General features: G+C 35.9%; 1 protein-coding gene across 2 annotated transcripts in view; it reads left to right on the forward strand.

Moving 5' to 3' along the window:
• The window catches only part of OLA1 (Obg like ATPase 1), a 94,888-nt gene that overhangs the window by 19,800 nt on the left and 47,621 nt on the right, over positions 1 to 27,467 (forward strand). For both annotated transcript variants that reach the window (XM_015634577.1, XM_033516161.1), the window contains one exon: positions 23,866 to 24,041. In XM_015634577.1, the coding sequence (XP_015490063.1) occupies positions 23,866 to 24,041 (176 nt within the window). The remainder of the gene's footprint in view (positions 1 to 23,865; positions 24,042 to 27,467) is intronic.

The following is a 27,467-nucleotide window of genomic DNA, read 5'->3' on the forward strand; positions in this document are numbered from 1 at the left end:
TGTTGTCCATTGGAGTCTGAAGAAGTCTGACTTTCTTATGACTGTTACTTAGGCTGAGATGTTATTGAGATGCAGGGTTTGGTTGCAGATGTGCCTTTGTGCTGTTGTAATGCTGAAGTATTGATGTGGAAATCTGCTGACTTCTTTTGGTGAGCCTTCAGCAAAGATAGTTAGTATGTTTTCAATATGCTTTCCAGACTTTCTCTTCTCTCCTGATGAAGTCCAGCTTCACTTTGGCTGAAGATGAAGTTTAGCTTTTCTTCTTGGGTTTACAAGGAGTTATGTATTAGTCAGTTATCAATGGCATCTCAACAGAAATTCTTATAGTTTGTTTTTTGTTGTTTTTTTTCTGTTTGGAACTTGTCAGTCTTGTATTTGCTCCACTCAGTTTCTCTCAGCGATTTTCTTAGTGTATTTCAAGATGAATTTTCATCCTGCTGTCTTCTGCAGAAAACAGAATTAGCAGTGGGCTGGATTTAAATGCTGGATGTTTATCAGTAGTAGTTGCAAGAGCTGCTTTGTAAACTGTTGCTTTAGTTTTTATGCTGGGATTTCTAGCCTCAAACAATACCCTGGAGCATCCGTGCCTAGAGACAATTAACAAAATATCAAGCCAAACATTTATTTGTTTTTTGTGAAATACCTCAGAAATGCTACTTTTGGTTCTTATTTTAGGTTTTGCAGTTAAAATGAAGCTTCATCTGTTGTTGGTAAAATAGCAAGAAGATTCTTCAGAACCTCAGTGTTTAGCCTGAGATATGTAATTAGATTTCTGTGTATTCATGTAATACATAACTAACTTGTTTTCTTTTAAAGTTAGTTGAAAAGACTTTCTTTACAAAATCAAACAACATCCTTTCTTCCTTCTGTCTACCTTTTTCATTTCCCCATTCCATCATACAGGTTTTTCTCCTGATATGGGTGATGGCAGAAGCTTCTGTACCTCAAGCTCACTTTAGTAGTTAAAGTTTTAAAATATATTTGACCATAGGTTTGCATTTCAGTACTAGACTAGATGACTGTTACTGGGATAACAGTTCTTAGACACATTTTTTATACACCAGCTTTGGTAATTTGATGTAAAAAATTAATGTCTCAAAGCTAAATAGCAGTAGGAATGGAAGTCGAGTGTGTGAAAGAGTTGCAAAAGGAGGAATGTATGCTACCTGAGAGGGACTGATTGCTTTCAGAAAAAACAGGAAAGAAGCAGAGGGAATCTAAAAGTTGGGAAGTTTAAGACTCAGTTCTGGGTTCTCTGAAGTATCAAAAAGCAGAAAAATTAATCCAGTGTACATCACCAGAGAAATTTGTGTGTGTGGTGTACAAGATAAGAAATATCGATGTCATATTTTTAAATTGTTAGGGATGGCATGGTGAAACTGCTATACAGAGGAAAAAGTCTAGTATGATGTATGTGAGTTTAATCTATCCAAACCAGCAAACACTAAAATGTTTTAATCATAAGCAGATGATTATTTCATAGTTTAATTACAAGGCAGAATATAAAGATTGTTTTGGTATTCTTACTGCATTTTTGTCTTCTCAACTTACCTTCCAGTTTTTGAAAAATGTAACAAAATCAGTGAATACTGCTCTAGGTTATTTTATTTTAGTTCTATTTTTTTAATCTGAATTATCTCTGTGTTTATGGTGACTTTTATTTTGCTTTGAAGTCCTTTGCACTTAAATGCAAATGTAAATGAAGTATGTTCCTCAATTCTGTGCAGCATAGCTGCTTTATTTTTTTTTAATAACTCTGTGTGTGTGTGTAAAGAATGCAGAACTGTTCATTGGACTGTGCAGTATTTAGAAAAAAACCCACATTGTTTCTGTACTGCCACTCTTGGCCCAAAACTACATTAAGCAACAACTGAAATGCATCACTTTCAATTGGCTTTAAGAACTTGAATACACTTCCAGAAATTTCCTTCTAAGGGTACTACAATATTCAGCTGTTGTTTGAGATGGGTACAGAAAAGACAGTTAGAAAATACAAAATATATATTTTTTTTGTTTTAAACTGATTTTAATTTATATATCACAAGGTACTGTTTAAGTATTGAGTACTTTGTGCAGTTACAATACATTGAATGTAGGCAGAGCTCAAGTCAGTGGGATCCAGAACCTTACCTCAGATTCTGCTTTTAGCAAAATAATGGATAATTTTCCCTGAGCCATAGTTCATCTTTGTAGTTAGTATGTTGAGCTTTTATTTGTAGAGATTGTTTAGTCATTATGATAAGACTTATTATAAAAATTTTGATAATGAAGAGTTAAAAAGCTCTTAGTGTGTTCTTTTTATAAGCCACCTGTTGCCTTAGATGCATAAGTATATGAATTCGAACAAAGTGCTCATCACTTGTCAGCCATCAGTGGCAGCATAAAAATTACTTGTGGTGCTTGCTTTGCAAGAAGTTCTTTTGTGTTTGTGACATCAGCTTTGTTTTATACAATTAAAGTATTACACGCTAGAATAATCTAAATTGCAACCACTAAATGGTGATGTAGTTCCTTTTTCATAGAGCTGAATTTGTTTACTGGTTGTATACAGCTATTGACTAATGTTTAACATGACATGTCCCTTTTGCCTAGAACAGTCTTTGGAAAAGGTGTTTTTTGTGTCCTGTTCTTGTCTCCCACCCCCTCCATTCCTCCTCCCTTCTCCATTATGGAGAGCTTTTCTCATACTTTTTTTAACAAGTAGGTAAAAATATGTGTTAGGCTTCAGGTTGTTTTTTGGGTTGTTTTTTTTTTTTTCAAGTAGCAAATTAATGGCACATGATGATATTGCAACAGAGAAAAAAGCCTTGCAGTGAAGTGATCTGGACTGCAGGAGATGTTTTGTTCCATATGAACACATTTTGACATGAGCAGAATAGTTTTTGTTTTCAAATAAAACCCACAAGCAAGCCATGTTTTTCTGGTTCTAACCCTACTGTACTAATAACTGTAGAGATACCTACTGAGTGGCTTTCTCTGTTGGAAATACCTAATCTATGATGTTCTGTTTCTCTGTTATTGCTGTATTTTTCTTTTATTTACGTGTCTTTGCATTTCAAAGTGAATGGGAAGAATTTGCATGTGACTTGGCTATGATTTCTTAAAGTTGTTTTCCTTTTATTAAAACAGATATTCAGTGCTATAGAAATTTATGGAAAATCTGCTGTCCCCTTCTCAAATTACATTGTATTGAACAAAATGTGATTTTTGTGGAAAATTCAACCAAGTGGGTGAAATTAATATAGTTTTTTGTATGTTGGCTGAGTATGCAGTAGGTCTGTCTTACTCCCCATAACCTTAGGAAAGGCATAATAGCTCTTCAGAATTTCCATGTACTTGAAGTCAGTTGAGGCATGGTTCCCATCTGAAGAAATGAGGCTATAATTAAGCTACCTTATTGCTGATTTTTGTATTCCTTTGCTCTGTTTTTGGAAGGAATACATGACTACGTTGTAACTCCATATTAATTTGTGTGCAGGACTTACTGGGTCCACTGAATCTGTGATAGAATCTCTGGCTGCATACTAGTCCTGGAGCATTAAAGGCTCCCTCCTTGGGCCTGAAGCCCTGAGACAGGAGCATATAAATTTTCAACTTTCCTATTCTTTCACACTTTTACACATAGTAACTTGCCCTTCTGAGGAATAATACAAGTTAGAGATTTAGATAGAAATAAAGTTACAAGTAGATTACAGTCAGATAATGACTACAGCACTGTTCCAGCAATAATCCTGTGGGGATAGTATACTAAAAGTACATAAATGCAAGCTAAAGACTATGCAAAACAGAATTAAAAAATACAGTTCTCATATAGTCTCTTCGCATACAGTGGCTTTGATAAGAATATGATTATTTTTAAATTGATAAGCCATTAACAACATTCACATTATTAAGATACCTCCATTTTATTATTCCAGCATCATTCTAAGCTGCTAACTGGCTAATTATTGATTCATGCTCTTATCCTTTCATATGTTTTCCTGTTGTCATTTTTCCTAAAATGTGTATGTAACCAAGTAGGGAGAGAGAACAAAGGTGACCTTTTAAAGTACTTCTGTACTTTTTCCAAGGGTGCAGTTCTTCTGTTTAGTCATACTGTGTGATTCAAATTCCATGAATTGCAGTCAGGTTCTGCTCAGTGTCAATAAAGATGGCTTGGTCTGAACCTTGACTAATCAGTATATATTTATAGAAAACAAAAATCAACATCTTCATCTCTTCTCTATTGATTACTTTTGCAGACTCACATTAAGGTGACTGTGCCATTTGGAGTGAATAATTTAGTGTATGAGTTAATTGATCATTAACAAATTCACATTCTTCTTGTGAGGACATAAATTGTTTCCTTCTAGTTGATTTGTCCCATGCCGAAATAAAATAACAACACTCATTTACTTGTTTAAATATAACTTTTCCCCCTCTCTGTATGGGTTCACTGTGAGTGGTTTTGGGTATTAATGCATACTGTTACACTCTTAAATAAATGATTGAGGGGGGGTGTCACTGTGTGTATGTTTTCCTTATGGAGAAGTATTGCAGTGTCATTGTTGACTTGCTTTAGCCATTGTTGGAGCTGGGAAGTGCAGTGTGAATAGGCCTAGCAGAGCAAAGGTACTGCCAGCTCAATTGGCTGCTCAGCTTTTCAGTTGTCTCGCTCACTTAACCTCAGCATGGTTTCAGTTACTAAGAGAAGATAAAACCATTCAGAATTATTTAATAATTTGCTTTTAATGAGACCCGCTATTTTTAAAAAAGTGTTAGGCGTTACTAAATTTTCATTTTCCTCCTATTCAGTTAGTGTAATGTTGCCATGCTAAGGTATTTTGATTACTGCATTTGAGCATTGTTGTTGACTAATACGATGGACTAGATACTTCTAAAGGTAAATACATCATAATGCTGATTCTCCTAACCAGCCACCACTTTGGGCAAGAATTTTGCAGTTTTTCCTAGTCTTGCTGTAGATGGAAATGTGTGGCTTGCTGATCAGTGGATTAAGTAAGTTCAGTTAATGAACCATTTGAGTCCAGAGGAGTGATGTATCCGAGTGGTGTGTGGATGTGTCCAGTGTGCTTCTCACGCTGGTGCCTGGTGGATGTGTCTGGATTCCCTGAGCTGGGGAATGAGCTGATGGCTACAGGCTCTTCCTTCCTGTGTGCTCTTGTCCCTTGCTGTGCAGGCTGGGCATCTTCCTTGTTTTCGGCTGTCCTCCTGTTGTGAGCACACGGGGCCATATTTGGGAGAGGGAACATGGGATCCTCAGGAAGAGTGATGCTGGGAAGCCCGCAGGGCTGACAGGCACTGCCTGCCTGGAAGGTGCCCTCAGCTGCCACTGCATGGACAGCGCGGTGCAAAACACCAGCGTTTCCAGCTCTTATGTTACAGTCATACAAGGAGTCCCCTCATCTGGTTCCCATAAGGAATATCCAAATTCCCTCCCTGCTGCAGAGAAATGCTGTTTCTGTCAGCTAAAAACATCAACTTAAGCTTTTCTTTCGATTCTTTTTGTTTATGGGTTGGTTTTTTTTTTTCCAGAATGCCTCTGCATGTTGTTTGCTGATTTGAGGGGTTTTTTCCCCCTTCCCACTTTTGTTTTCTTGCTATGTAACAGCAGGGTGATGCTGGTTAACAGGATTTTGTACATCAGTGGTGCTATTTACTAGTATGTTGTTAATTTACTGTATTAGAGCAGTGAAAATATGAGAAATGATAATTCGTTCACAGTCTCAGAGAACTAAAAGCTTTTTGACTGGAAAGATATCTCTGGGACCACTGCAGCTATAGGAAAATTGTTTTAAGTTGAAATGTTAAATTTGCTGAAATCTGCTAAGTTAGCACAAAGCAATTTCAGATCTCACCAATAAAAATCACTGTGAAGTTACTTTTTTTTTTTCTATTTTAAACTTTGCATTGGAACAATAATGTTCTTCATTGCAGAACATGTGTATTTATGTGGAAGTGCATTAATTCTGTATTATACAAGCACTGCGTAGAAATACTTCCGTGTAACTAGGCTGAAATACTCAGCATTTTTGAGAAGGAACCTTTTTGAAATCTTTGGTAAAGGAAAATATTAGCTGTATTTAGATGCAGTTTGAATTTTCGATTCAGTTTGTATTCATAAATCAGTATTATATGCCACCAGTTTTCATGTCTTGATGGAATGAGTAGATGGGTAAGCTGGGCTGGCTGTGTGGGGGAGAAGGGCAGATGGAGCTGCATCTGAGAGCAAGGCTGCGTTCCTATGGAATGCAGACAGGGTCTAACTGCCCCTCCTAGGAGGAAGGGATATTGTAATATTATCAGCAGTGTTGTATTGAAAATTGAAAACAAGTAACTGAAAGCACATTGTAAAGAAACAGATGATTTAAATGATTTGGAGAACATTTCTAATGTTAGTAATCAGCAAACCACAGAGAAATTTGCCTGTGATCAGTTCTGTTTTTTCACCAAAATGGAAAGTCTAGTCAAGGGTAATCCATCTTCTGTTCACCTAACATATTTTTTCTTAGCTATACTGCCTACCAATTTATTTAAAGAAAAAATTTTATATGCATATGTACCATTAAATAAATGTCAGAATGGAAACTTAACAGCTTTATAGCTTTTTGGAAGTTTCCTTCTTCTGCAGTAGCATCTCAAAAAAATTAGAAAATTTTTAGAGACACAAATTGTTTGAAAAATTAGCATTCAGTTAACATTGGCTGGCTGGAAAACAAAATGCATGCTATTTTCATATCGTTGCAATAGCTATGCTTTCTTCAAACTTTTTTTTGGTATGCTTTCTTTGGTACCAGAAAAGTCTCTTGTTGATTTGTTGTGTGTTTCTTCTAAACTTTTTGAAGCTTAAGCATGTTTTCAAAAGAGCTAAGGTTTTCCTGCCAAATCAAAAGGAATTAGTAATGCTTTCATTCTGTTATGTTATTTAGTTGGGTTTTTATTTTAATCTCTGATCTAATTTAGGTTCAAACATTACATTACATTGAAAGTACATACAGTATTCTATATCAAGGTTGTTGCAAAAAGAGAAAAGTGAAACAGTGCATTGTATTTTTGTAACAAACTCATTTGGAGCCATAAGGTTACTTTAAAATAGGATGTAACTCTTAAGGTATCTTCTGTCAGATTCTCCTACTTGAATTAGCAGGGGTGTGAAGTAGAGCAGCTATGGCCTTTAGCTTTTTCCTGCCAGCTCTGTCCTGTGGGCAAATTTTGAGAATTTGAGTGTACCTTTATATAAACACATCTGTTGGATTTCAAAATGTAAGGAAACCCTGCAAGGGTGTGCACAGAATTGCTATCTTACAGTGACTAGGAAACAAAGGCAATACTGCTGAGAAAGGCAGTCTGCCATCAGTTTGGTGTTGGCCATGTTTTTGGCTGTGCACTGCCCTGTGCCTGTATGTGAGCACAAAATCAGCTGTGGTTGTGTACCAGACTTTATGGAAGGCCATATGATCTTGTTTATGATCTTGTTTGAGACTAACTAACTATTGCTTTTTAGCTGTAATCCTTGTGTTTGCCCATCTAGTCATTGTGAAAGACAATACACCTGTGTGTGGAAAGCTTAGAAAATGTGGCAGATGACACAAAGTAATTTCTGACATTGAAAAATTCTATTATGTCATAAAAATATATCAGAACATACAAGAATATAGGGAAGCTGATAAATAATGGTGTGATAAAAATAATGGGGAAAAAATATCAGAGCATATTTTCATATCAAAGTGTGGTCTCCACAGAGACTGCTTTCTAGAGCTGAGTGTGCAGCCAGTTTTACCTCATAAGCATTTTTAGGTGTTACTCTCAATACAGACAGGTATAAAATAAGATGTAAGAAGTGGAAGGTGGGTTTAAAAATAGCATGTAGAGGTAAAATATTGTCACTGTTTTAAAGTGGTAATTTAATAGCAAAGCAGAAAATAACTATCTGACAAAGTCCGCTGCTGCGCTGGCATTGCAAACCAGCGCGTTCAGAAGAGCACAGAGGTTGTCTGGCAGCCATCCCCTACCTCCAGCCCAGGGCACCTGTCACCATCACAGCCTGAGTTAGCCTTTGCTGCTTGTCCCTAGCCTCAGTTCAGGTACTGTGCTGATGCCAAAATACTTCCTATGGCTGTGAGAATAGGGAGACTATTATGTCTTCAACTCTGCATGAATAAGGATAATGTAGAGGTTGGACATGTTTGTGGATGGTGATCTGTCCTGAGGGACATGAGGGTTTATGTGAACGATCCTTGCCCTGCATTAACCATGTGGTGCAAGGGTAGTCCCTAAATGGCTTACCTATTCATACATAACCTGCACTGACATTTTTAATTCATAAATTAAACATAGCTTAACTTCAAATTCCTAAGCTGAAGTTTTCAGTGTTTTAAACAAAAAGGTTCATAAACTCTTCCTCATGCTACGGTATTTTATATAATCTTTGTCTTTTTCTAGCATTAAGGAAAGTGTTTCTGTAATGTTAATTAGCTAGTAACTGCTGTTTTCAGTGTGCTTTAATTACTGTATGTTGCTTGATTATATGTTATGAAATAAACTTAAGGTTATTCTAGATTGTTAAACAGTGAGCTAATATATAACTACTGTGCTTAAGATGAGTTTTTCAGATATGGTGGTGAGAATATTGGGAAGAGGAAAAGCTGGAAGTGCAGCTCTCATTCTTAGGGACATGTGAAGACAACTTCAAGAATTGTCTCCTAGATTTTAAAATTAATATTTATGAGAAATATCTGGTAAAATACCATGAAAATACTTTAAAACATGTGCATAATCATAGAATAAATTGTAAAGATGTAACTCTAAGATTACTTGCATGTGTGTTACTAGGCATTCTTTGCTGACAGTCTAATTGTACAATGTAAGATACTTCTAATGTACTATTACTAAAGTATTTTGAAAAAAATGCTTGCGTTCAAATTATATTTAGCAATAGCTACATTGCACAATTACATGTAGTAACACAAATACATGTAGTTCTGGCTACACATGTAGGTTTTGTTGCAGTGACAGTTGTACTTTTAAATTAACAAGATGTTTAATTAACTTGGTGGTCATGGGCAGCCTTACTTTCAATTTCAGCTGGACCAAATGTTAAATGAAAGGTTGTACATGGTGGTTATGTTATGTTTCATAAACAGCCAAAAAGAAATATGCTAAGCATTACAGATGACTTAAAATATCTGATAACAAAGACATTTGATTGCCTTCCATATTGAAATAAAAAAGTTTAAAATTTTCTTGAGCAAAAATTGAGTACTGTAAAATGTATCCTGTAACAGCTTTGTCTCTTTAAAAGGATATTTGCAGTAGTAACTGATCTAGCATTGGAAACCACTAAGAATTTTAATATTGTTCATATGTAATTGCTGTAATCTCTGGTCTTTGCAGGAGATGGTACTTGACATACTCAAGGTTTTTTCCCATGGTGTTTCTTTCTCAGATTGCTAGAATAAAGTCTGTTTATTTCAGTCAATTGTACATAGAAATAAACAGTTTACATTTTTAGTTGATGCATAACATTTTTATTTGCTTTACTCTATCTTAGATTCTAGCTTCATCCTTAGTTAAATTTTGTGGTTACGTTCACATACTTCCCCCCAGATCTTCAATTAGTACAGTGTAAGCAGCTGTGTAGCTCTGAACTCGGGCTACTTTGCAAACAGTGAAAAATATATGAAGATAAATCCTGTATTGTGCCAATTTTTCCCCCAAAGATTTTCCTCATCATTTCTCTTACAGTAATTTTTCAAAATTACTTCACCAATATATTAACTCTCAGTAAGCTACCACTCAATAAATGATATATTCAAGATCTTTTAGTTTTATTGGTTATTTTAATAAGTTTCTAATTATTGAAGAGTTTTTCTTTGAAGTAGTATAAGAGTATGGCTCAGCAGTGCCAATACCTAGGAGAATAAGGTCAGGAAAGGGGGAGGGGGTTGTTCTTTTCTCTGTAGGCTAATAAAATGTGGCATTTTAAGTGCTGTAGAGAGGGTCTCAATTGTGGCCGCTCTATAAGTTAAGTAACTGCTTAGGGATGCTGAATATGCATTTTTTTAATTCAAAGGAAGTAAAACAATTAAGTGTTCCTTCCTCTACAAATGTTATAAAATATATATGTTAATTTCCCTTATTTCACTATTCTTAGTGGATACTGGGGATTGGGTGCAGGTGGGGGCCATCTCTTGTTCCTTTTAAGTTTGATGCATTTTACAGCAGTTGTTAAGTATCAGCATCTCACTGCCAAGTCACTAAATGGTGATTCTTTTAAATTTTTTTAAAAGTAAACTTACTGCTTATTCTGTAAAAATCTATTAGTGGCATTTTGACATATGGAAAGTTTGAAGTCTTCTGGATTCTTTAGTCACTATAAAATGATATTAATAACATAGTAGTGTATAGGTGAGTTTTTAAAACATAGGCATTTAACTTGTATTTAACGTTGATAAATATGAATGAATCAGTCTGGGGTTTTAAGTGAAAATATTTTCAAATTTAAAGCTCTTGTGCCCCAATGGGATTATTTCAGTGGTTGACTGAAACATTCAGGAGAAGGGAAACATTTCTTTAGCTCTAAACAGAGGGAATTGAGCTGGGAATTTGGAACAGAAAAAGGAAAAAATCCCCAACTTTAAACATCCCTCTGATTATGATTATCATGAAACTGAGCTTTGCTTCAAGATTTTAGCCAATGTTGTGTTTTCATAATTTAATGGGTATTTATTTTCTGAGTAGTAAGTGATTTGTATTTCTTAGAAGATGCCTATAACGAACTGGATCTATCAATAAGTAACTCATTTGCTGCATTATTGTACTCAGTCATGAGAAGTTTAATTGCAGTTTGCTTCTATCATTTTTCTTGACAGCTGTTGAAAAAAAATAATGCGGTAGATTTGGATTTATACTGACTTTCAAGGAGGAGATATTTGTTCAAAAGCAGTCAGGGAGTGCAAAGATCCATGCCAATATTCAGAATTCGTATTTCCTTTGAATGGAAGGTTGTGATAAAATGGTACATGGTGTGTTTTCATTGCCTGTTGAAAGACTTTCATGCAGTTAAAATAAGCATTTTGATGGTGGTTGAATTAAGAGTTTTTGTCAGTCTCTTCTCATCATGGATGATTAGACTAAAACGTCTGCTTGTCTTGACTTGAGATCACCACAGCTTCAGATAACATGCTTTGTGATTGAAGGTCGAAATATTTTGAATTCTAATAGGCTGCCAGATGAATTGCTTGAAATAGACTGTAAAATTTCAAGGCTTCCTTTTCCATCTGCTGTGAAAAGAACCATTGGGAATGGTTGAGCTTGATGATCATAGAATTACGGGATGGTGATTCTAAAACCCTCAAAGGGAAGTTGCTATGGAGATCTAGTTCCAAACTGTGAAATGATTCACCTCTGAAAGGCTTCAGGGTCTGAGAAGCTGAACACATCATTGTTCAGGTGGTCATTGGTTAGGAAATTGCTGGTGCCTGTGTAATCAGCACTCCTGTGGTAGTTAACGATCTAAAAAGGTTTGTTCTGAATGATGTGGGACAACAGCAATGTGCATAAGATGGCTTCTCTCAATCATAGTTTGCTCAGCCTGGTGCTTGTAAAAATATAGTGAGCTAAATGGCAGGGAGACAAACTGCTTCATTGAGGAGGTCTTTTAAAAACAAAATTCTTTTCTGTGATGGATTTGACATCTAAAGTAAAAGAAGAACAACTGTTTCAGCTTAAAAAGCTGTGGTTAGATGATGTTGCAAAAGTATCATATTTATATATTTATTTTGCAAGGAGCAGAACAGCAGGGCTGCATATTTGTATTTGCTTGCAGCCTAAAGGAGTAATAGTGTTGGAAAAGATTTCTACCCAGTCACACCTTGGGAACGTAATGAAGTAGCCTTGATATATTCATATTACTCTTCTTCCATCCCCCCTCCCCAGTGTTAAGCCCTACGAGGCGCTCTGCTCTGGCAGTCGTGGAAAAAGCATCCTGTATATCCAGGATTCAGGTTAATCAAAGCATATGTTTTCTTTCTTATTTTCTAATTTATTTGTGTTTCGAGTATAGAAAAAGGGAATAACTGGCCAGTGTTTGCATGCATGAATAAAACAATGCATTTTGTCAACTGTTGCTAAAATTTTCCGGGAGATTCTTAGATTACTTGAAAACTCCAACATACATACAAGTATTTTATGTAGTTTTTCAAGGAAGTCAGAAGTTATTTGTGCAGTACACAAGTAGTTAGTGACAATATCTTTCTACCTAATTCTATATAAAACATTTTCTTGACTATATGATGTTCAAGAAGTCTGAGTTACTATTCCATGCATAGTCAGCATTACCCTTCCTCAATCTCATAATGGTTTCTAGTAAAGAAGACACCAGTGGCTACTAGATGGTGCCAGATAGTTACAGAACACGATTGATATGTTCCACAATATAGTTGCCATTTAAGTAAAATGCTGCTAGAAAATAAAGTGAATTTCGGAGGGCTAGGGATTCCTTTACTGAAACAATGTACAAAATGAGTTCTTCCCATGTAATGGGCCAGCCAATCTATAGCAAGCAATTTACTAATTTTTTGTTGGGATGCTTTTTTGATCATTATAAAGGAAGAGACTTAACATCCAAAATAAAATATTAGTATCGAGTTTTATGTGGTCAGCTACAGCTTCAGTTACATGAAGATTTGAACATTGAACAGGAAATGTTGCAAACCCTCTTTATCTAGTTTAGCATCTCAGATAAAATGTAAATTATACATTACCTTGTGTTTTTAGTATTTCAGATTCTGTTCTAAAAAGATCATTTGATATTCATTGTAATTGCAAGCCTGTACTGTTATGTGAGGTCCTAAGAACTGTGACATCTCTTAATTTGTATAAAAATAAATATGGGAAAAATAGTATGTGAAAAATAATAAGCTCTTAACCTAAGGATGCAGCTAAATCTAAGGATACATTTAAAAAGTTATTGTTATCAATTTTTATTACTAGAAACCCATAGACCGCACTCTTCTAAAAGTGCGATTGATTTGTAAAGGATAAATCAGGATTAATAGTATTGCTTCTTTTCCATTAAATTTGTTTTACACTCTGAATGTGGGTCAGAACGTTCAGAGGGAAGGCTCTATCATGTTGCACATTTTTATAAGGTAAATTTACTGAAAGGCATTTTGCTTTTGTTTTTAAAGCCATTTTATTCACTTAGCAACATTGCACTTCATTACAAACTTATATAGGGCATATGCATACCTAATGGCACTGATAAAACAATGTTTGCTGATCCAGGTTGTTACCAACTCTCATTTTTATTATACATCGGCTGGTCTGCCCTTGAGTGTGTTTACTCCTCCACACCTCCATTGTGCAACAAAATAGATCCTCAAAGGAGAAACATTGAGATAATGGAGAATAAGGTTCTTTGTTAACATATGATGGACTGAGTTTGCAGCTCCTTCTGAGTACTCTTCAAAATACTTTCTTATTCTTCAGGTAAACAATGACTGCTCTGTAAACACAACTTTCTTTTCCCTCCCCAGTCAAATTCTATAATCCATTTTTATAGCATTTTTGTAAGGCACAGCAAAGACAGTTTTGACAGTTTTGTAGGGCTGTTGTTTTATCATAACAAAAATGTCATTTTAACTTTTGGAATATTTGGAGTCTTCTTGGATAATGATTTCTTGTAGCTGAAACTTACTAAGTTTTTTTCTTTGTATTTATGTATCTTAAGTTATTGCTTTAAATGCTTTTGAAGAGAAGTTGCTGTATTGAAACTACTTTATACTCTTTGTTGTGGGTTTCAGGAGGGTTGTAGTTTTGCATTCTGCGCTGAAGTGAATTGCTCATTCTCTGCTCTTTATTTTGCAAAGACCAATAACCTTCCAGGATGTTGAAGATTGTGTAACAGGGAGCTGAGCTACCTGCACAGGAGTCAGGGTGGGCTCAGCAGAGTTTAGTGGCTTGGACTTTGTTGTAGCATTAGTAATTCAGAGTGTTTCAGTAGGAGTACAGTCATAGTAATCGTGAAGTAGTGCTATTCCAGACCTAATAAAAACTTCAGAGCTCAAGTACGGTTTTATATTACTGCATCTTTGACATAATCAATCTGTGACCCAGTTAAATAGTCCATGAATAATTAAGATGTTTCCTATATGTCTGGTCATATACTGGGTTTCTGCTAATGGCTGCTAGTTGCTATTCATGATCTCTGTAGATACACAGTCTTAAAAACATAGTTACTGCTAGCAATTTATTTTGTTATGACGACCCTCAGAGATTCCAGATAAGACTGGCATGATAGAACTTGACACTGAGGATTCCTAAAGAGAGGACCAGGATGACTGACCTTCAGAAAAAAGGGGTAAAACTCAGCACAGAGATAGGCTGTTTCTGGAAGTAGTATGAATGCACAGTTATACAATAGGCATATTTCTATTTTCCAAATGGTTTCTGCTTAGGAACCATGTTTTTGTACAGTGTAGATACCATCAGATTACAAATATATGAATTTCAGACTATTTTTGAGTAGGAAAATTGTCTGGATATACAGTCAGCACACAGAGAAGTATCCCTTGATGTTTGGTACACATGTTAGAAGTTATCCACTGATGTTTGTGGCCAGACCTTCCTGTGTGCCGTTTTCTTTATGCAGGCAGTACTGCTGCAGAACACTCACCAGGGAGGAGAGTTCTGTGGAGAATCCCCCTTGTTCCTGTTTGCTTCTTTTTTCATGATTTAAACTCACAAAGGAATGTTTTCGGTCATTAGAACAGAAAGTAACATAAAGTAGAACGGGACTGAGCTCAGGGTGACAAGAGCACTTGTCTCTGAAGCAAGCACATGCATTCTCCAGGTATTGAGGCTTTTGACCAGGCTAAGTTCCTAATTTGCCCCTTCATCCAGCTAACACAGTTGTGGTTTGTAAAAATATGAACAGAGACTAGTTTTTCTTAAAGAATTTTAAACAATGTATATGACATGCCAGCCATCTCAGAAAGTTTTACATTGAGTGTTGCCCTTCCCAAGGTGTCTTCTGATTGTGAATCTGTGTGAATTACCCAGGTAACATGTGTTGCAAGAAAGGAAGTTAAGGAGTGTGTCCCAATTGTGTCCCAACTGTTTGGTGGGCAGTACAGTGACAGTATTTAAAATACATAATCAAGGGCAGTCAGAGCAAGCCCTTGGCAAACTGAGGGACAAAGGGCTCAAAGATTTATTACCTCAGCTGTCAAATAATGTCCTTTACCCAGTATGACCAGCTTGATAGCAAATCTCAGCAGGTAGAAGGTTTTGCCTGTGGAGTGATGACTACAGCCCGTGGTACCAGAATGAAAGAGCAGTGGCAAGTAAACACATTTTACATCTGAAATAAATCACTAATATTTGTCAGACACACTTAAGAGGAGGAGCTCTGGAGCAGGATTTTACAGATAAGCTCATTGGATTGGCTTTCTTGGTAACAACTTTTCTCTGTTAAAACTGCTTCCATCAGAAACTGGATTGTGGTTGCTTCTGCCAGCTCTCGTCCTGAAGTGAATTACTTTGCCTCAGTGTTTCCTGGGGAGATTATAATTTTTATCTCTGACCTTGTGCAGTACTTGCTTGACGAGTACTTTTATGCAAATGTAAATTCTTTGTATGCTTAAGAAGTTGATACTACAGTCATTTAGAATCCTGTATTGCTTCTCCATGCTCTCATTGTGTGTCTGCTGGTGCAGAAATGGACGTGCTCTTTTTTGTCAAATACTCCCAATAGATTTGATACTGAAAGGGCTGCTGTTCAGCTGCTACTTCAGACTTTTGGGGAGCGGTTTGCTCTCTCCTGGCTGGTGTGGTGTTAGGACTCAGCAGGGTAAATGTAGCTGCCTATCTTTTATATAGGTAAGTAATGAATTAAGTCCTAATACTGCACCAGTTAAGAAAGCCCAAAGCAGCTGCTTTTACCATCCTGTGTTTGTATAGCCATATGGTACACATAAACTGTAATGTTGTGCTCAAAATCATTAATGCTGCACCTAATATTCTGAACTGGTTTTTTGTTGCTAAAAATCAGCTAAACTTGAGAATAAAAACAAGTGTTTTAAATGGAAATTAAAACCTTTTCTTATATTTTTACGGTGCAGGTAAAACAAAATAATTATTGCCAGAGTGACTGCTTGCATTTAAAATAAATTTATACATATTATTTTAAAAAAATCTAGTTAACTTTAAAATATGTAAGTTTTCTTGTCATTTAGGGTTCTGTGAAGCTGATCATCAAGAGGGTTGCAAATCATTGGCGGTTTCTATTTTCAGAGTTCCACATCCCAGAGTAATTTGCTTTAATTTCATCCAATTTAACCTATACTTCACACCATCACCATTCAGCTTTAATAGCTATGTTCTATGCATAAGAAAAGCAGATAAATGTCCACAATTAGACTGCGAGTGATTACAACTAGTTAGGGCTTTATGAAGACAAAACTTAAGGGGCTGTAGCACAAAACAAAGCCACAAAAGATGTCTGAAAAAATTCTTTCTTCAGAAGTCAAGGTTTACTACAGCGTTTTATTTAATGTTTTTTGTACTTGATTTTGCTTATGTTGAACATGTAGGCAGGTGCACCTTCTTCAACTGAAAATTACTCTGCTTAAAGAATATTAGGTTTGTGTTACAGGTGATTAATTTCACTTGAAATTAGCTTGCAAGGGAAAACATGCTAAACCTACTTTATTTTTGGTTCTTTGTTAATATGTGCTTTGTTTAAGAAGCTGTAAAATGTTGAATCTGATGGTATTATTTTGTCCTATTCATAAATATGTAAAGTAAAATGTACTATCATCAAAGTTCAGTGCATTCTGTAATGTTAAATATATCTGTACCTCAGTCAGAGATAGCAGTATCTTTTACTGTTTAAATCTTTGGAATACTGATGATAGCGTGTCAAGCCAGTCTAAGTATAGATATTATTTATAATTTAATTTTTTTTTTGACACTTCTAGTGTTGTTTCTTTGTAGCTCAAAGAAATACCCTACTTTTAGCTCCCCAGTCAAGTTACTGTATTTTAGTTCATTTTGTTCTCTCTCCCATTCCCACCAGTAAGTAGCCAGATAGATATTACTGCTCATTTATTTCGGGTGTGTGTGTGTTGTAACAGGGTGTGTGTGTATCGTGATGTGACGCGCTCGTCTGTGCTGAGCAGCTCTTTTTGATAGCAGTCATTGAATGTATGTGGGAGAGGAAGTGCAAGTACCAATTATTCTCTAGGTCTGGTTCGTGGCGGTGTTATTAAACATTCCCTTATAGTTTATTGACAAAATTTGCTGGTCATTACCCAAAATACCAATGGGAGTTTCAGCTTGTGATGCAGTTCAGGTTCTGATCAAATTGTAACTATCCCCCTTAATTACAGCACATGTACCAGTATACTGCTTACCTTTTTTGAATGAATGCAAGATGCCACAATGCCATTACATGAAGCTTAGTGTTAGCCAAATATTTGGTTACATTTTACTTTAAGAGTAAGGATAATTAGAGAAATGCAGTGACTGGTATATAAAAGATAAATTAATCTTAAATATAATAATTAATTTCCATAATTGCAATTAGGAGCAGAATAAGATAAGTTTGGAAGTAATATTTTGATTTGGATTGTAGCATCTCAGTGGCAGCTTGAAGCAGCTAGAAACAATAAGGCTTAGGCTATATGCAGCTTCTTCGTTTTTATGTCGAACTAGTTTTATATGCTATATCATAAAACTTTCAGTCCAATCAGCAACTACATTTAAATACTGCAAATTGTGGCAGCAAAACAATAATTCTGCTGATTAGCCCCTTTCCATTTCTTGTAAGTGAACTGTTTATGCTGTTGAGTACCTTTTGAAAAAAGAAAAAGCCAAAACAGCCTTGATTAGTCAAGGAGTAATTGGATGACTTGATTTTAGCAAGAGAATGAATTGGTTGATGATAGCCTGTAACTAAGTGTAGTGGTTCTGTTCAGATGAATACATAACATACAGTCATCAGATCTTGACAGGTATAACATAAGCAATGCAAAAATTTCTGGAGGCTGAGAGGTAAATTTTGTCAAAGGAATTTTGAAGCTGATTTTTGAAAGAAATGGGAAGAAATGTGCATGCCATTAGATGATACCATTTAAAAGTGACATTCGTTACGGCTGTCCTGTATACATATTTATGTGCTCTTATTTTTGCTTGTCAAGAACAAATCTAGACTGTGTGTCCTGGCTGCCATCAAGACCTTACAAATTGACAGTTCCTGCACTTCCACAGGAAAAAAACAGTCAGGTTGCACATCTTCTCCATCCATTTGTTCTGTTGTCTGCATTTTTTTTAAGCCAATAATTTGCAAGAAATGTGCAGAACCAGCTATTGCTGCATTATATTTTTAATGCCACTTTAAAAATTATTTTTGGCCCACCACACTTGGACCTAAGCAGCCCTGATAAAGTGCACAGCTAAAGATAACCCCTTCCCCAAAACTGAGGAATATTTCAAGTTCGAAGCTAAGGGCAATAGAAGAGGGAGCTGGGTGTGGCAGTGATGATTTCCAAGCTCCTTACTTCTAGTAATTTCATTTTATATCATTATTTTGGGGCTGTTAGCTGGCAAAAGTGAATCCTGCTTCTGTATTACGCTTTACCATTTTTCTGTCTAAATACTTGTCTTATTTTAATAGCAATATCTGTATACTGCTGAAATGTTAGGGAATTTACCACAGCAGATGTTTACTTGCAGAGAGCCTGATGTTTCTAACTGTTAATCTTTGTTCTTGTACACTAAAGGAAGAGAGAGGGTATTTTAGAAGTAGAGTGCAAATCTGTCTGGATTTTATCAGAGATAATTTGAGAAAAGGTGTGTATATATATATATATATAAAGGATACTTAAAATAAAAAACACTGTTTCTGTTCAATTTCCTTTTGACAAACTTACAATAAAATTATAGTTTACCTCTGCTAGGATAAGTGAGAGAGATGCCAGAGAAGTTATAATGATTTTTTTAAATAATGAAATTACTGATTAGAGTTTCCCAGTTGACCCTGCTGTTACTGCTGTGTGATCAGCTGTTGACAAACACATGCTTCCTTTGGGAGATTCTTGAGTAAGCCTATTTTATGTATGTATTTTTTGCCCATGTGGCAGATTGATTCCATTTTCCTCTTAGAGGAGTATACCATAGATTCCTGTGATAGAAAGAGGGCAGTTCTGGAGCACAGGCAGTATAACTCAAGGAAGCAGTCAAAAGAAAAGGAAGGTGGCGTGGTTTGGGGTAATGTTTGAAAAATGCCAAGGCCTTATGTTCTAAAAGCAAATGCATTGGTGAAGATACGGGAAGTACAATGAATTTTCATTATATTCGTTGAGGAGGGTCATTGTCCATAGGTCATACTGTCTTGAGAACACAGTGGTGTGGCTAGTTTGGAGATATTAATTGTAAATATACTTTTAAATTAGTATTATTTTTAAATAAATAAAGTAGTTAGATCAATTTGTTGTTTGAAATTCCAAAACATCACAACAGCTTTTTTTTAAAGATGAATTTTTTAGCACAACTTTGAAAAAATCGATTTCTTAATGAAGACTTTGGATGCTAGACCACAGAGCTCAGCTGCCATTAGCCTGGCAGGTGTGAGTGTACTACAGATGATATTGTATGAACAAGAACCTTGTAAATATCCCTCCCGTTTACAGAAATTGAGGCCTCATTATGTCCATAATGAGGACAGACATGGTTTGTTTGAGGTTCACCACATTTAAACACACCTCATTGCCAGTATGGGCTTTAACTCTGACACGTGGCCATGTTTGCAGTCTCTGCTGTTTTATAACTATCCCGTTCTAGTCCTTTGCTTCCTCACCAGGATGCCTGTATAGGTTAGTATAACTTTGGGGAACCATTGCTCCCTCATTTTTCTACCAAGCTCTCTCAAGCTATAATCAACTTGAGATCAAACTTAGACTACCAGATGTCTGGTTTTCCTTTTCCCCATTATTTTTCTCATAGATTCTGTTGTAATGAGAGAGCACTATCAGACAAACCAATCTGAGGATTTTTTTGTCAATTATTATTTTTAATTTTACTTCTTCCCTCTCCATAAACTAACTGGTATTGGGTTTTTTTGCCTGGTACCCAAGACAGTCTTGCCTGTTCCTTCAGAAAAAACTGAAAGTTTCATTTGTTTGTTATCATCTTCTGTCTCAAGACCCACCTCCCATTTTCCCTGATTCTTCCAATTCAGCCGTTTCTAGTTTCATCAGGCTGCTTTTCTATATAGTGCACAGTATCAGCTACTAGTCTAGTGCTGCTACACACTAGCCTGTGTCCACCTTGTGCATTGTGTTCATTGTACAGCTATTGCATTATCTTTATCTTTAATTGGACAGTAATGGGATTCATAGTACCTAAATTGTTTTACTTTAAAATAAAGCCTTTGGGTTTTTGATTTTGCTGCTATATATGCTGCAGAAAAGGTGGGGCTATCATATCATCTTCCCTAACAAAAGAGAGGTAAAGGTCTTGCTTGACCAGAGGGATTTCATGCAAAGGCAGAAAGACAAAGTAATAAATAGCAATAGGCTGTTAACAATCTGTTTCAGGTAAAATTTGTAGATTAAGATTATAGTTCTTATTTTCATCATTGAAAGTTGTAAATAATATGTACATTTTCTTGTATGTCTTATTTATAAACTCAGTTTTACAATTCCATTTTTTCCTACTACTTTGCATTTTTATATAGGCAGTTTTTAAAATCAGGTCCTGGGTGAAACATTTTTCTAGTAGTTTAACTGCTAGTTTCTCACAGCTGTACTTTTCCCAAGAGATCTCATCTCTTGTCCAAAGCCTAATTCCTGAGGTTACCACAGTTCAGGGTTGCTATGTCTGCATACAGCTCTGCAGTCTGGAATTGAATTCCCTACAGTGCTCAGTGTGATTTGTACCAGACCATCACGACAAAGAAGGTTGGAGGCTGGCATAATAGGTTGTTCAAGATACATCTCACATGGATATTGAGACAAAGTTAAAACTAAGGCTCTTTCATCATAGTGGTGTCACTCTGCCTTTTCCTTCCCTTCTTCTTGAATATCCCCCTGTCATATCTCTAGCTAGGCTGTTGCTCAGAGCGTGATCTCGTTTAGGTTGATGACTGAAGTTGACTTTGAGAAACTCTGATCAAGAGATTCACAAAAAAAGCTTAGTGCCTGTTGCCTCGAAGAATCTCTTCATTTGTACCAAGATATGGACATTACTGCCATAAAATCTTGAAGCTGCCACTTTCTTATGGACTGTGTCTGTCTAAATGGGAATTTAAACTGCAAATCCATGGCTTTAATGGAATATACAACTAGTGTTCATTCATTCCATGAGAAGAGGCAAGCAACCCAGTGAGGAGGAAAGAAGGTTAAATCGTTGCCTCTACTGGGAAATCTTCCGCTCAGTAAGAGGGGCTTTTACTCAAGCAAGCAACCTGTGCCAGACACAGATACAGATCTCTTGTCATTGTGTTACCTGAATGTAGTGCAGGATGGCTGCTGACACAGGAATGATGGAAGGAGGACACTTGAAGAAATCTCTGGCTGAATTAAGTGTGTTTGGATGAATAAAGAACGATTTTTTTTTTTTTTGTGAAAAGGAATGGGATGATGTGAAGAAATGAAGCTCTTGTTGAAGAAAACAGAGAAGTATAAGTAATATATAAGTGGGTTTTTGTTGTCACTAATTCACTTTACACTTGCTTTTTCAGAAAAGCTTCATTCTTCCTTGAGACCAAAACAAGCTCTTTATTTTACTTTTTATTTTTGTGTTCTAAATGCAAGATCTTCATAGTCACGCATCTTTTCCCCTGACTTAACAGTGTAAGGATTTTTGTTACTTTTTAAACCCAGGGACACTAGATGCAGAAGTATGTAAGAATATATTGTTTACATGGTAATGGAGGCTTTTTTTCTTGATACAAGGATGAAAGCTAAACTTCTAGCTGAATGAGTGCTACTTATCTGTTGAGAAGGCTGAGGCAGGTAGACTTTTTGTTTATCTGTGTGGTGACATCTTCCTACTTCTACCCTTTTTATTCAATATTTTCCTTATAAATTAGCTGTTAAACTGTTTTCTAGTATTTTCTCATCTGAAGAGCCTATAACTCATTTGTTCAGGCATGCAAGTAAGGATTTCTAGAAGAGAAGGGCTATGGTATCTCTTCCTTGATTGCCTGGCATTGGTATAGATTAGTGTGGAGTGTTTCCATTTAACTGAGCAGCCTGTTCTCCCATCATGGCCAGCACTGGATTTGGATCTATTGCTTAGGTAATTTTGCTTGTACCCAGGGAGTTCGTGGAGAGAAAGAGTTGATGAGAGAGGAGAGGTAATTTTGCTTGTACCCAGGGAGTTCGTGGAGAGAAAGAGTTGATGAGAGAGGAGGGAACTTCTGGTGATCACTATTGAAAAGACTATTCATAAGTTTATGTAAAAATTATTTTGATATTTGACTATGAACAACATTTTAAACCTGTTTTCTGTGTTCGTTGATGTAAAAACTTTGTTGGTTCTTGGTAAGTTAAAAGAAAAGATTAAGTTTAAGATGTGCATGATGACAAAGAACCCCCAAAACTTTCTATGTATCAGTTAAGGAATTGTTTGTTGTTTACCCTGTTTTGTATCATTTTCAGTATAAGAAATGTTTTGAATGTTTTTTTCTGTGTAAGAGATAAGTTAATTTTAATTTTGGTAATATTCAAATAACATTCTTTTAATGATTTCTCATGCATAACTTTAATGTTACAGGTTAGGTATGCAAATACTCTGAAAATTGATCCAGGAAGAAGTAATAAACTCTTTTTAACAGTTAATATTTTTATTTTTAAAACATGTATTGATTTTTGGGGGGGAGCAGGATTTTTTTATTTAAATGATGCTGCTTATCTGATAATTTCAATCCTAGTTGAATTATGTTGCCAGATTGTCATCAGAAGGGCATGAAGTCAGCACACATGCGTCAGTAATATCTGGTTGTTTTAACCTTATGTTTCCAGTTGGCAATTTGAAATTATGGCTTCAACTGCACTTTAAATATGTGATAATAGCATGTGTTTCTAATAAGGGCCAGCACCATTTTGTTCAGATACTGTGAATGGTTGTCACTCATATATGACAAATGCACCTTCATCTGCTTCTTTGATGGCCCCCTAAAAACCATACCCTCAAATCAGGCCGATGAAATTAGCTGCTGTGTAAATTGTGTGTCTGAGTGGTTCATTATCTAATCACCGTCAGAACCACAGTGATAAAGTAGATTGAAACAGGGACGAGGTCTGCCAGATGATTTCAGGCCTTTTTTTCTAAGCCCTGTTTCCCTTGGAAACACTAAGAGTCATTCAGAACTTCAGAATTCTTTGTCTAGAAGTTCTTCGTTTCTTAATGTGTAAAATTGGGCAGCCAGTGAGGTCTGCCAAGGTGATTTGTAAGGTTTTCATTCCATGATTCTTGTAATCATTTTGGTGTGTATTAAAATGTTCTGCGATGTTCAATTCAGCTGCTATATTTGCTGCTTCTAGGTGAGATATTGTTAAACACACCAGCTATTTTCAGGAAACTGCTCTAGCCTATTCCTTCATAGGAGAAACTCTTAAATGCTTTAAGTCCTGTCCTGAAATGGCAAATGCTTTGTATATACAGAGAGGGAGCTTTGGAGATGATATGTAAATGAACATACTAAACCAGTGTGATATAAAACATTGCACAGGACACTTGTACATGGGTGAGACAATCATTCCATTTCAAACTTTTTAAACTCATTATAGTATGTTCTAAATATGTATTTCTTGTCTTTTTAGCTTAATAGGTAATTTAAGTGTTCTTTTGTTCTAGGAGCATTTGAAGATGATGATATCACTCATGTTGAAGGAAGTGTAGATCCTGTTCGTGACATCGAAATAATACATGAAGAACTTAGACTTAAGGATGAGGAGCTGATCATGCAGAGCATAGATAAGCTTGAAAAAGTAGCTGTAAGAGGAGGAGACAAGAAATTAAAACCTGAATATGTAAGTCCATGACCTGTAATAGAAAATCATTAAGTCCTCCTAGCATTGAATTGAAACATTTTATTGTTGGCTTTTCTTATTGATCCCACATGTGTAATACAAAACACTACTACTATTTTTATATGTATTTAAAAGTAATTATTATTATGACTTGAAAAAATACTAGAATGACAGGCTGTGCTGTCAGTGTAAGATTTCATGGATGGAGCTAATTGTAACTTTGGAAATTTAACTGTTACTTTCTTGCTGACACAGCTTTGTATGAGCATTGCCAATCCTTTGTCAAACTTACATCAATGCCTAGTTGTAATTCAAAGTTACTTCTTACTTTTTCTTGCTGTTAAGTTCTACTATGACATTGATGCTAGTGTTTCTGTGGCCAGCAATATGTCAATATGATTGCACTTTGTGTCTTATACTGTGTGTTAAATAAAGACTGCTAGTTGAAATTAATTTTAGAATGTTGTGGAAAGCTGCTTAAATGAGCTCAGTTATCACAGGGTAGTAGTGGTGTTTCTTTGTAAATTAGTAATGTATAATAATTATCAACTTCAAAGTATATTTTTGCAAATTGTTATTTTACTGCCACTTGTCTTTTGAGTCTCCTGCACTTTGCCAGTAGTCTAGTTAGTAATTTTTCTTTGTCTTTAATATTCTATAAATATTCTATAAATATTTCAGTTGGTATATAAACTGCATTTTCTAATTATTGCAGCAGTTTATCAGTGTGGAAATAGATTATTTATGTCTAGCAAGTAAGTATTAAAAAATACTGTTTCCTCAGGTGGATTTTTTGATAGCAAGTAGTAAGAAAAACATTGTTATTGTGCTGCCAGGTCAATTTGTCAGTATTGAAGTATAGTGAAATTTCTTGGCCCTACCTAGTATTTGGAAATGGATGGGAGCTGAAAGTGAACATCCCTCTCCAAAATACTCAGATCCATGATGCAGTGTTATAAAGCACTTTGGTAGCTTCTGTGGGTGAAGAACTAGTCTTCATCTGGCGTGCAAAGTATTTTATTTCTTGATTCATCTAGGCCATAAAAAATAGCTATTGTTGGATGATTCAAAGGCTTTCATGTAAGCCCAGAGAGAGAAAACCATCATTTAAGAACCTTCATTTAAGGTCTTATCTGTCATGTGAACCTAGCCCTGGGTACATGTGGACAGTGATTTTTATCTTTTACAAAAGGTTTCACATGCTTAGAGGAACAGTGCAGTTTATGCCTACAGTTTCAAATAGCATCCACACAGCATTTCACCTTTTAATTCATGTTAAAGAAAGGGGCAAGCAAAAATCCTGTCCATAGCAAATTCAAAGTTCTTCCTAAAGCTAATTTTTACAGTGGTATGACATGATGAAAATGAGGAGTGCTGTGATGCTGTTCTGCCCCAGCCTCAAGCTCTTCCCACTTTGTTGTGTGGCTGTCTTTGGAAATAGCTTTGCTCAGCTCCTTGTGATGGAACGTTCCCATCTGGTTCTTTGAGTGTACCTCTCTGGATGCTTTGAGGATTTTATATCACAATCTGTGTTCTTCCTCTGCGAAGGAAGAAGTTGGCACTTTTGTGATTACAAAGAATCATAACTGAAGTGTGTTTTAAATAGACTTTGTAACAGTGATAGTGTAACTTAATGGGTGGGTGGTAGGTACAGTTATGATTGTATGACAAGAGTTGCTCTTAGTCATTTCTTAACTTCAGGAAGTTGGTATGTGTTTGAAAACAGAAAATGTCAGATTATTCTCAAATTAAGGGAGACACAAAATAAAAACCTCAAATCTAGAAATGCGATTTAATTAAAGAAAAATATCAAATCTTTATCATTAATGTCTTTATCCAACTTCAGTTTCTAATCCATTTCTTTGCCTCTTCCATCAGCCTCCTTACTATTACTTCCTATGTAGTTCACCTGTCAAAATGACTTTGTCACCTTGTATTTGTAACATAAATTTCCTGCCACTTGTTGTATTTTTTTAATCCTGTTTTTATGAAGACATGCACAGAAAACATCAGGTTCTTGAAATCATATTCCTCTGCCAGTTCTGTTCCCAATAATAGCTGTTACACATGACTAGACTCAGCTGAGTTTGTCAACAATAGACATTTCAAAGGCGTGAAATTCCTTTGTTTCATGGGAAGGGGTGGCTGAACAGAGTGGGGAGGCACAAATTAATGCTTCCCTTGAGACAAAGGCTGCACATAGGAACCATAGTCACTAGGGAATCTCTTCAAGGAAGTGTGAGGCAAAATGCCTCGAATCTTGCAGATCTTGGACTTTCTTGCTTGTCTTCCCTGTGACTTGTATGCTTGAATTGTAGTGTATATACACTAGATTTCGTAAAATGGACTTTTTTAATGGTGAAGGCCTGTGAAAGCTCTTTTCTTCTTCTGGTAAATCAATCTTTTGGTCCAGTTACTCAGCTTCTAGAAACAGGTTTGTGTAGCTGTAACAACAGCTCTTGGGCATTTCCAGCCAGTGTTGGGCTTTAGATGTTCGTCCAGTGGGTTGTGAGACACTCCTGTACAGTTTGTCTTGCCTCTTTTCCTTTCAGGTTTTGTGTTGCAGAGAGGGCCTGTGGTTGCATTCTGTATAATACACTATAGTACAGTATGGCAGGATTGACCATGCAGTAAATGACTTACAGGTCTAGGAGGGAAACCATGTGGGATTGGTGAAAGAAAGAGTTAAAGATTATGTCTGCTTCCTTCCTAAAGTGGTACAAAATGTTAGGAGTATGTTTTAGCTGTTTGATCAGTCTGCACTTCCCAAATCCTTTGCATTCTGTATTTAGCTTGTCTGTCACAGAGAGAGTTTCCTGTCCAGCACAATTAGTTATGTTTCCATGCAGCTAGGGTTCAAGGCTTTCTCTTTCCAGGGGGGAAAAAAAAAAATCATGAAGAGACAGTATGACCCAAAATTAACACTTTTTTCCAAAAAGTTTGTCTTCAAAAAAAAATGAAAGGATGGAACAGGACTGGGAGAGAACTTCTCAGCATTTGCCTTTTAAAATCATTTGCCAGTAAAATACACAGTCATTGCTAATATTCTGTTCTTAACAATATTCTTCTGTAGCAGAGATGTGGAAACAGCTCTTGTCTGTGCACTGAGTGTTCCCAGTCATTTTTTCTTTCTGGAGGTTATAAAGGGAAAACTTGGTATTCATAGATTATTTTGATTTTAAGTGTGATGTTAAAATTTCAGTCTTTCTCCTTTTTATTGTTTTCTTTCCCCCATTCCTTTTGGAACAATTCAAGGAGAAGATGCTTGAGAATGTCTCAAGAATTTCAACTGGTTGAGAGTTATAGAAGTTATTTGTCTTGTTTTATAAATATGAATTGTCTGCTTTAGAAGATTCACTTTATCAGTAAGCCACCACAATTGTAATGTGGTAGTCTGAAATCTCCAAAAAGTTTAGGAGGAGAAAA

This window comes from Parus major, chromosome 7, assembly GCF_001522545.3.
Source record: "Parus major isolate Abel chromosome 7, Parus_major1.1, whole genome shotgun sequence".
Taxonomy (NCBI): Eukaryota; Metazoa; Chordata; class Aves; order Passeriformes; family Paridae; genus Parus; species Parus major.